This window comes from Symphodus melops, assembly GCF_947650265.1.
Source record: "Symphodus melops genome assembly, chromosome: 10".
Lineage (NCBI taxonomy): Eukaryota > Metazoa > Chordata > Actinopteri > Labriformes > Labridae > Symphodus > Symphodus melops.
In genome coordinates, this window is record NC_136700.1 from 1537997 (window position 1) to 1549426 (window position 11430).

At 48.6% G+C, this 11430-nt stretch overlaps 1 protein-coding gene across 6 annotated transcripts in view; it reads right to left on the bottom strand.

Annotated features, from left to right (window-relative positions):
* actn4 (actinin, alpha 4) overlaps nucleotides 1–10773 on the bottom strand; it is a 40590-nt gene extending 29817 nt beyond the window's left edge. For 2 of the 6 annotated variants that reach the window (XM_079354051.1, XM_079354049.1), the window contains exon 1: nucleotides 10329–10773. In XM_079354051.1, the coding sequence (XP_079210177.1) occupies nucleotides 10329–10454 (126 nt within the window). In that variant the 5' untranslated portion in view covers nucleotides 10455–10773. The remainder of the gene's footprint in view (nucleotides 1–10328) is intronic. The other 4 variants (XM_079354050.1, XM_079354048.1, XM_079354053.1 and 1 more) reach the window with 3 other exon arrangements.
* Nucleotides 10774–11430: the final 657 nt, after the last annotated feature.

Consider the following 11430-nt stretch of genomic DNA (forward strand, 5'->3'; position numbering starts at 1 on the left):
ATGATCGGACAACACTTCCATCCAGTAATATGATACGATTAGCAAAGCGAAGGACACGCAGGACGTGAAGAAAGAAGAAGCTTAGAAAGGCATAGAAGAAGAAGACGTCACATAGTGTCCGTCTTTGTTTTTTGATCTGGACGCTTCTTTCACATCATGATAAACATCATACTGGTTTCGTCAGCCTTCACATCCCTTCTTCATGTGAGTTGTTGTTTCATAGAAGGATGTAGTCGGAGCATGCAGACGTTACGTCCATGTCTCTGACATGTCCTCTGAGACCAAACTGCACACACATTCCTCCCTGTTCTGGAGTTCACTTCACTGTACAGCGATCTGCAGGCATTCCCTCTTCTCTTGGCCCGGCCATCTGGTGCATTAAGGCGGGGGTGACACACAAACACACAGTGCTCCGTCTGTCTTCAGGGCCTGACTCAGAGGGCTTGCCTGCATGTCTGCGTGTGTAGTGGTCACTTTAGATTTGAAACAGCAGAAAGGGGCAGAAAACCTCAGAAAGCTTCCTTCCTCTTTCATCCTCTACTACGACTCCCAGGAGGACGGACACACGGCACAGCTTTGCTCCAGCTCCTGATCGCCCCCCCCCCCCCCCACTCTCTCTCTCTCTCTCTTCTGAGGCGAGATCTTTCTTTACTGCTTCGTTCAACGAGAAGCATTATACTTCTACTCAATGTACAGAAACTTTTATACAGTCTCCACTTCACCAACGACAAAGCCAGAAACATCGACTGCAGAGAACATTTCTCCGCACGGCCTCCAGGAACGACTCGAGTAAAGCAGCAACAACACCAGACAAAGATCAGAGCCCGAGGCCAGCAGCAGCTCGGATCGTCTGTCTGCATAAACTGGCAGTGAACCTGCAGGAGGAGTTAGGCTCTCTGCTCGCTCTAACACACAGTCTCACCCTGGATGCATGCGTCTTCATCTGCTCTGTTGTTCTGAGCAGAACACTGAAGAGTCAGCAGACAAAACACCGTTCAGACATGTGCATGTATGTTCCGTCGTGTTGCACCGAGCCGATCATGCATCCCATGTGTCTGTGTGTGCAGCCCGAGGCGTGCAGTCTCTGGGGGACCTCCTCTGAACGATGGAAGAAAAATAAAACGGATTGAAGTTATATGAAGAGGCCTCCGGCTGCTCCTGCACATGCCCGACCAAGAACAGAAATACAGTGGAGTATATTAAATCTATATCCTGCAGCAGAGATAAGAAGCCTCTGAGCTGAAGCAGCAAATCACAAACAAACTCTTTAGCTTTCCAACATCAGTGGTCAGAAACACACCGTGTCCTAAAAATAGTAACACACACACTGGAGTTGATCCTCTTTTGTCGGAGCTTGTTGCCTTAACGACTCGGCAAAGAGTGAATAATGGAGAAACGTCGGAGCGCAAGTGAATGTGGAGAAGGAGAGAGGGAGAGGGAGCGCTGCGTGGGATTATCTGCTGAGCCGAGCGGCCTCGCTTTAAATGAGAACACAGGAACCTGAAGGGTAAATATTGATGCTGCTGCTGCTGTCGTGTGCATGCTCCCACACCAGCTCAGCATCCACCGACATGTTTCTGCTTCAGGTGACAAAGCACAAGAGAAGGGTCACCACCTTTGGCTTCTTACATGATGAACATTCCTGACAGTCGTCCAACACATTCTGCAGTTTAACACATGTCAGGGTTCGAGGCTTTTGGATTGTGCAGATCTGCTGCTAGCATTCAGCAAGTCGTGCAGTTTCAGCCCATGCAAGTCAACGACTGTGAGAGAAGCTTCGTCCACAGCTCGTCTTCAGCGTCGCTTCACAGAACCCTTCAGCTCCTCTTTCTTCTCTCGCTGGTTTTGTGTTAAATAAATGACCCAAATACAACTGACCGGTGACAACAGCCTGTTTTTTGTCAGCTGACCACTTATTGGACAAACTTCTGTGTGTGTGTGCGTGCGCACGTGTGTGTGTGTTCCAGCAGGCCTCTTCACCTCTTCGCCCAGTGTCCCACTTTGAAGCTGCTCAATAATACAACGAAGAGCTCGCAGAGGGAATCAGAGACGGCCTGAGAGGACACGGACACGGACACGGACACGGACACACACACACACACAGTATGTGAATGACGGGGTGTTCGCTCGCTCCATGTGTTGCGTTTAGTTTCATAAAGTCATGCAGGTGATTCCCTCTCAGAGCCGAGTGAGTTCATGCTAACGGGACGGATGTTACAACATAACGGTAACATGCAGACATATCTGATGCCCCCCCTCCCCCCCCCCTCGCTCCCTCATACACCCATTCAGCAGAGAGAATAACCTGTCTAGGTGTGGCCATGTATGCAGATGTCTATCAAGCTTTATTCTCCACATAAACAATACAGTTCAGGAACAGTCGCTTTCAGGACGCAGCACAAAAGCAGAATGTGGGTCATCTGAATCAGTGCCCATCCACTCTTTCCTGCTTTAAACCTTATCAGCACATCGAAAGCAGAGGATGTTTTTCTAACATTAGCTGTGAATGAAGAAGTGTGATCACCTTCCTGCTCTTCTCAGATATGTGTCATATCAGCAGATAATCCCGTCATGTGAGCGGGGATGTAATCCGCGGGCGAGTGGAGGTGGAGGGGGATCTGACAGATGTTCTGTCATGAGCCGCGCCGGACTCCAGAGGACGAGCAGATTGAGGACAAACTCCGACACAGTGAACAATACAGACTCGTTACAGACACACAGGAAGCTGCTGCTGCTGCTTCTTTCATATGTGTCCTTCATCGTGGTTCAGTACAGCAGAGGGGGGGGACTGGAGCTCCATGTTAGGAGTCCACAGGGCCCGAGCTTTAATTAAGAAAACATCAAGCTCTAAAATCATCCCACCTTTTAAATGAAGAAACTAAACCCTGTTCCTGCACAGACTTGAAAAGTCTTCCCTCCCAGAGGTGCAGAGTGAGCTCAAAGCTAACCGTCTTAAAGTCTGGAGGTGTCAAAGAGTTCTGCAGACGTGTGCGTTCACCGTTTAGCACCATTGACAGAAGTGAACTTGTTCACACATTAACTCGACCACCAACCGACCACAGACATCTTTAAAAAGCTGCGTGCACATCCTCCTATAGCCTGGTGTGTGAAACCAGCGGCTGCATCAGTCTCCATATGACTGTCGAGGACGGTTTGAAACAGCCACAGTGAGAACACACGTTGGCTTCTTGCTTCTTGTTTTCTGATAAATTATGTATTGAATGTGAGCTCGCTCGCTCTCGCTATCTCTCTCTCTCTCTTGTTCTCAGGTGCAGGATGATAGCAGAGCTCTGAAGTGATGTTTCTAAAAATACAGAGCTGTGCAGAGCGCTGAGGTTCAGCACAGAGAGGCTGCAGCTTCACTCACACACACACACACGTATGGTGAACAATATGTGCACTGTTCAGCCTGAAGACGAGGACACACACAGACACACACACACACACAGACCTTCATCTTCTACCATGATGCAATCATGACTTCCCAGCTGAGGATTCGTTAACATGCAGTTTGACGTCATCTTATTGTCATTGTCTTATTGTTATTGAGCGTGATCATGTGACCTCTTCTATGAACAAACATGAAAGCAAAGGTGAACTGCAGCTTTTCAAACATGCATTGTTGCTGTTGTTGCTGCAGCTGCACACGTCCTGCAGGACACGGAGGCTCTGGCTCTGTTTAAGAGCAGCCTCAGACAGACGAAGCCACAGATATGCCACTCTGCTGGAAAATTAGAGGAGGGGAAACCCCCCCCCACAAAGACCCTAATATAACGGTGCACCCACACTTCACACAAAGAATGCACACCTAAACACACATTACACAAACACTCCCTCCCTCTCCTCAAACACACACACACACACACACACAGAATCAGTGCGCTCGCAGCGTCTCGTGTAATCGTGATCAGCTCTGAGTAAACGTGGTTCCACAGCGGAGAGGCGGCAGACACACCTGGAGCAGTGTGAAGACTCTGATGAAGATCGAAGAATAACCGGGACAAGCGTCGAGTCTGTTCACTTTTCTGACTGAAACACAGAGAAGCTGAATCCAGCTCATGTTTTTCAATCCTCTCACAATAACACATCGATCATGGTGCTAGCTTGCATCTCCAGCGGACACACACGATGTCGCTCGTTTCTAGAAGGTTTTTAAATCCAGCAGAGGTCAAAGGAAACGCTGGACATCATCACATCGTTTTCTGACAACAGTAAAAAGGATCTGGGAGCTTATTGGAAAATAAGTCAGGATTTTCCATTAAATCCCTTTGTCCAGGATATACTTGGCGGACAAATGGAGAAGAAGGGGGGGGGGGTCCGAGTTTCAAACTAAAACCATCAACATGCATACTGGCAGCCAACCAAAAGGAAATTCTTCGTCCCCATTGTTGCCAATTTCAATTCATCAGAGGGAAATGCCATTCACTAATCCTCATAACTCTGCACAATAGCCAAGAAATGAGCTTGTGAACGCATAGTGAGAGCTGTGCTGGGGTTTTGTCAGCCAGAGTCCAGCGACTGGTGGATTATATGACATGCGGATGCATCAGGGTCCTCCTCTCTGCCCCACAAATACAGCGAGGCCTCCCCCGCACACAAAGAGTGCGAGGGAAACAGACCGTGAAGAAATCTCTGTGAAAGAGAAACACATCAGACTGCAGCACCTCCACACACGGGCCTGCAGCCTGAGCTACGAGCTACGCTAACACCTCTCTGCTGATTGGACGCCGGGTGCTGAAGTTCTGCTGCCTCTGGTCTGCATCAAAACAAAGCCAGCGCCTCCTCGAGTGCAATCAATCACGGGGTGACTGCCTGAAAATATTTCTGCAAACAAATATTTGGCGCAACAATCGGCGCCATGACTTCCGCCACATCATAACTGGCTGGAAACTCCCCCCCCCTCCCCCCCCTCTAAGGGAGGATTCTCCCTCTCCTCTCCCCTCCTCGGCACCGCACAGACCACATCTGCAATCCTGCAAACCCCCAACTCTTTTCTCTTCACTGTTGGGAGAAAAACAGGACACCCCGCCTCCTTTAGTAAAAAAAAGCCCCCTCCCACTGGCCTAGCAGGCTATAATGGGCCACCGAAGGAATGTTTCCCCCTGCATGCTCTCTCACCGCCACCAATAGCAGAGCGGGGAGACAACAGAGGGGGAAACATTCCTCTGTGTGTGCTCTGTCCGGCCGCCTGCCTCGTTGTTTCGGTCCACAGGCTGAGTCTGGATGGCCGTCAGCTGAGGCGGAGGGCTTTCCCACAGCTGACCTGGAATCAGCTGGCAGCGAGGGGACGAGTTTCACTTCCCTTATTTCACATCCTCGATATCTACTGTAACAAGTTAGAGAGCAGAAAGTTCACTTTGTACAGCTGGAAGAGGAAGCTGGGTTTCCTCCTCGCCATTTATTCTCGTCGAGCAGGAAGTGCTGCATTTAGTCCTCGAAACAATTAAACACTGCTAACCTCAGTTAGATGCATTACTCACACCTCTTACACGTTGCCAGGTCGGCCCTGAGCAGTCAGTAAAGGTATGTGGACGTTAACGTGCAGGGAGGGACCAAGGCCGGCCATCTAAAATCTGACATGGTTACCATGGAGACGCTGGGATCACGTGAGCAGCCATGTTTAATCCAGAGTTTTCTTAACTTTAGAAAAAGGAGCGTATGTGTTTCAGACTTCTTACTTTGTCATTTGTAATTAAATCTTCAAACATGTAAAGCAATGATTGTAAAGGCTTTGTGTGGATGCATCGTCTCCCTCATCGGCCCTTCATGACTCCTCCTTCACCTGCCACACCCGACTCAGGTTGATCCTGCTAACACCAACCAGCCAATCACACGCTCACAAAGAGCCAGAGGACCAATCAGAGCGTCTGCTCCTTTAACTCTCTGCAAACAGAGGATTCTCTAGTGTTGTTGTTTGGAGAACACGGTCAGACTTCCTCAGACGTTTTCAGCTTCCTTCATTCTTTAAATGTTGCCTTGGAACAGGAAAAACAGGCAGCTTTTATCACGCACTCACATCTGAGTGGAGCGAGTGACGCCGGCACCAGTCATTGTTTGGTCCATTTGTCCTGACAAAAATGTCCCTCACAGCTCGTCCTGAGCCAACCCAGGCCATCTGAAGCGGCTCCGCCTGCCTGCCAGCCAGCCAGTCACACAGAAAGCATGTGAAAGTGGGCGAGGAAAGAACAAACTAACATTGTGTCCAAGCTGCCCACCTTGGCAGCCGTGGAAAAAGAAATCAGCGTGTTTGTGTTGCAAGTCTGGGCATTGGTTGGGTGTGTCAGGGGAGGCATGCTGCTCCGTCTGCGAGCGTGGAGGACACATCTGCAGTGACGCACGAAGAGACAGAACTCATCACTGATTATAAGAATGTGTCTGAACAGTGAGCACGCTGTTGAGACGCTCAGCAGAGGTTAGCACGCAGCGCCACAATAAACCCGAGTGTGGATCTAACTCCATCCTCGCTGAATGTGAGCGATCGAATCATGTGACGCTCTCTCTCTCTTTACAGTCAGGTGTGTGCTAACATGCTAACATGCTAACTGATCCAGATGTGGGTGTGTTTAGGGAAATAAGGAGAGATAATCATCTGATTGAGTGAGCACATTTGATTCTCCCACAGCCCAGCTCATTTGCACGTGAACATGATCCATGATAAGTGCTGCACACTCCTGAAATAAAATAAAATAAAAGGAAAATAAAGCAGTGCCCCTCCTGAGAGTCTGCACATCTGCTTTTCTGCACATACCAGACCTGCTCTGCACGTCTCCAACCCATTATTCACTCTCTGCTTGTACCTGCACCAAAACTTTTATCCTATGTGTGAATGAACCAGACGTGCTTATTAATCTGATTTTATAAGTACACAACGACACTGACAAATAAATCCAATAAATCAGCAGCATCTGCTCCCGGCCCTTTGGCTTGTGTACTTTACTGTTCTCCCTGTTAGCTCATCCCGCCCACCTCTCCGTGCTCCGCTCTGCCTCATGACTTGAGAAATATGCACGGCCTAACTGTCGCAGAGCCGATTTGCATGCCGCTGCCACGCTGCTGAAGAGTCACAATAAGAAAGCGGCGGTGGCGTCACTGCGTTCTTCGACATGTTTCGACGTGCGGCGGATCCGAGAGCGGTGAGAAAAGACTTAATAACATGTTTGTCAGGGAGGAGCTTCGCCTGCAACACGCTGCACTTAACTGGACTCAGATGGGCTCTGTCCAGGAACTCTGGGCTGTAAAAAACATGTTTGAAATGGAGAACTGGAAACAGGCTCAGAGGACAAAGCTCTGCTTCTGAAGGAACACAGACTGAACAACTGTGAGAAGGGCTGAAGTACCCAGACCACAAGAGAGACCCTGAACCACTAATTCTTCCATAGAGTGAGGCCCTGCATGGTCCGCGGGGGGGGGGGGGGGGGGGCTTCACTAAACTGGTGTCATATATATGTGTTGTTCTAGTCGTATAAAAGCTTCTCGTGCTGATGTCCGAACAATCAGAATAAAACTGTGTTCAGGTATCTAAATGTTTGGAGACACGGGGCGAGACGACGGCCCACCTTCAGTCCTGATCCGGACGCTCTGCGGGGTTTTTCCTTTTTGGTCACTTACAACCTTAAAGACACATGAAGTGCCAGCGTGTTCACTTTAAGTCGTCCATGTTGCTCGAGCAGGTTGGTTTCCAACCCTCAAGTCCGGCGTCCCCGGGGACAGGCGTGTGTGTGTGCTGCTCTATTTCGTTTGGATCGATTTAAATGGATGTTTTGAATCTTGGACAACAACGTACTGTATCTTTTTTTTTTTTTTAGATAGAAGCTGCTTGTAAAAAAAGGTGTGGAGCCACAGCTCCAGCAGGCGAGGAGCAGCACCTCCAGCGCTCAGGGCTCGGACGTGAACAGAGACCTGTTGTTACATGTCATCAAGTCACTTCCTCACTCACTTTTTCCTCTCTCTCTCTCTCTCTCTCTATTCTGACACCAAATAAAGGCAAGAAAGACCAAAAAGAAAACGTGAGCACTGTTGTTTTTTCCGCTCTGCTCTTACTCAACGTGTGCAGCAGTCGGCGTGCTGGAAACTCCGCCTGCTCCTGTTTTTGACCTTTCAGAGTCGCTCGTCACAAAGTGTAAGGACGGACTCATTCCCACACTCATTAAATCCACTTCTCTCTCTCTCATATCCTGCAGGAGGAGTTAGCTCACTTTTGCGCAATAACTGGCACAGTGAGCGTCAATACACCGCAGGAATTTGCCCCTGGTCCCCCCCGCGCCCCCCCTCCCCCCCTCTTCGCCTCAGCTCAGGCTCGGTACATGTCCCCAGCCTGTCCTGTTCCCAGTCTAACAAACACCTCCATGCCTGGTACAGGGGGGCAGGTCTGGAGCTCAGCTCAAGTCTTCACTGTTAATAATTAACGACTTCGACTTCCCTCCTGAAGAAACTTTGACCCGAGTGATCTCTGGACAAACACGCAGAGAGTCCTCGCAGTCGATGAACCAGCGAGTGAAGGACGCGACCCGCTGCCTTTGACAGCAATCAGCGTCAGGAATGTGTGAAGTTGACGTCTGTTATAGTGCTGAGTGGCCTAATAAAAATGCATGATTCAATGCTAGGCATGCTGTCACACCACTAGAAAGTATGCCAATCATGTGGCTAGTTAGAGAAAAAGATGAACACACACCCTCACAATCATTCCACACTGTTAAGCAATGGTTCCTCAAATCGTCCTGCATTACGCTGCCTTTCCACTCCCTGATTTAGGAGGGGAGAAAAAAACTCATGTGAAAGATGATTTACTCTTATGATCTCCTCCTTAAAATCTGTTTAAATGTTTTTGTTCAGTTTGTATTCTGAGGCTTTCCCCCCTCACCATTAGCTCATTAGCTAACGGAGGAAACAGGGTGTAAAACAAGGTCACCTCAGTCTGCTGAACATTAGTGGATGTTGTTTTATGGTGCACATGTTGCCAAACTCTTGCAAGGACGGCAGGCATCCATCTTTGCTCAGTAGCTGTGCGAGTGTTACCAAGAGGAGCCGGAGGTTTCATAAGAGGACGAGGAGGAGTGAAGGAGGCAAGGCGACAGGAGGTTGGGAGGGGCGGCGTCTTTAAACCAACAACACACTCACATTTTCTGAATGTTAATTATTGGTGAGCTGGATTAGAAGTTTGATGAGTGTGCTGGTGATTTGGTGTGGCATACGGTGCACGGTGGTTTCATGTGATTTGGTGTCTCAATATTTATGCAGAATATCCGAAGCTCCGATCTGCAGCGCAGTGAGTGGGTGTTCAGTTCTGTGCAGTGAAATGTGAAAGTGTGGCTGCAGAAACTTGTTTGTCAGAGAGCCGTGTGAAGAACAGGAGCCTCAGCTACAACAATAATCTGCCTGTACAAGCAGTGTATACTCCACATAACACCGCTAATGACAGCTGTCTTGTTTCACAGCCAGTTAGATGTTGTCGACTACAGCAAATAAAAGACTTCTCATTTCACCTGACCTGTCTGACGAGCTAAATGTGTGTCACATCCTGATTTACAAACACGAGACACCACCTGCAAAGTCATCAGAGAACTCAATGTTTCCTCTCTGGAAAGTTTTACTTTCTTCATTTCAAGGCTTTAAATCTTTTTATTACTCGGCATGTTTTAAACACACATTTCATCAGCAGGCCAAGAGTGTGACTGAAACTTTAAGAAGAGTACTTATTGTAGTTTTAAATGTAAAAATGGCACAGTAGCTGGCGGTGTGGGTGAAGGATCTCTATCGGCCTTGAGCGGCTCAGTATCGGTCGGCTCTTCCTGTGAGCACTAACTCATTCTTCTGCTCGGCCTGGAAGCAGCCAACCAGGCAGGCAGACAAGTGGGACAGGTCGCTTTGATTCCGCACTACACCCTCTGACTGCCTGTATTCAACCTGAAGAGTCTGCACAATCGCCATTTAGATGTTTTTTTGTAACAATGTGGCGCCCTGTTTCCGCTCGAGGAGGAAAAAAAAGTGCCGGGAAAAAAAAAAGCTTCAAAGAAAGAGTGAAAGCAGCCGCTAATGTGGGACACGTACAAGATTTTCATTCAGAGGACAGAGAGGAGAAGAAGTGAGGGTTCATAAAGACAAGAGTTGAGAGAGGGGGAAAGCGTGGCATAGAGGAGGAGCTGAGAGGAGAAAATGGTCGGTTTAAAGTGGGACAGTGGGAGCAGCTGCGGGGTTTAGAGGCCCGCACTCGGTGTCTGACCTCCACTTCCCATCCCTTCCCTGCCATTTTCTTTCTCCCCGCCGCTTCCTCCTCCTCCCAGCCCGGCTCCACTCGGCCCCAGCTGGGCCCACTCCTCGCTTCTCCTTACCTTTCTCTGCTGCTTCTCCCAGGCCGGGTCCAGGAGCATGTCCCGGTCCCAGTCATTCTCCTGCTCCATGTAGGTCGGCGGTCCTCCGATTGAGGATTGGTTATTGGCAGCGTGATAATCTACCATGTCAGCCTGAGTGCCAAAACCTGAGTGCGCCACAGACAAACTGTCAGGAGGGGGAAAGGTTCAAAAATAAAAAAAAGAATAACACGGCCAAAAAAAAAAGCACCGAAGGCCCAAATGAGGGAGGTGGAGAGGGGTAGGGTTCACGCGCCCGGGAGCAGTCCTGCGTGTCTCGCGCGTTTTAATGTGATGAAGATGAGCAGTCACTAAATCCGCTGTGAGAAGAAAAGCTTTCCCTCTGAACTGAGAGGCTGCTGGGAGGAACCGGCCGCTCCTACAGGCTTCAGCCACGCCGACAAGCTGCACCAGACCAGGGAATGTGCTTCCGCTGTCCCCTTTCAAAATAATGTACTGCGCGCGACCTCCACCCTCCATTAGACCTGAAAAGTTCTTGGTTCCGTCCCCTTTACACTGGCGCACTTTACCTCTTTGTCACTCATCGGGATTTTCCTCACAGATTTACACATTGGAAAATATCTTTAACCAACATAAACTATCCATAGCGTATCCTAAATATTTGACAACAACTCATATATTTTCTCTTAAAAATGACTAAAAGATTAATTGATCATGAAAATAGTGAAAACGTGAATAAGAATGCACACTTTCATCCGGCTATTGAAGAGCACGTGGGTTTTTATGTGTTAGCAAAAGTCGATTTTGAGTTTCTATTGACACTTTGTTTAACTTTTCCCTTCTTTATTTTGAAGGCGACCCCGCCCACTCTGCGCTGTGAATCTATGACTTCCGGTTAACTTGACTCACCTGTCTCCAGTAGCTGCTATAGGCTCAGACAGGTCATGAATATTCATGTTTTATTTGAACGTGAGCTGCTGAAATAAGGACGCATTGTAACTGAAAAGATATAACCATGGAAACACTTCCTGACCTCGGTTACTGGTTTTTATTATTTTTAATTCTACTGATTTCAGATTTTTTGTTTTATTTAAGGCGACATGCAGAGAGAGCTCATTACTAA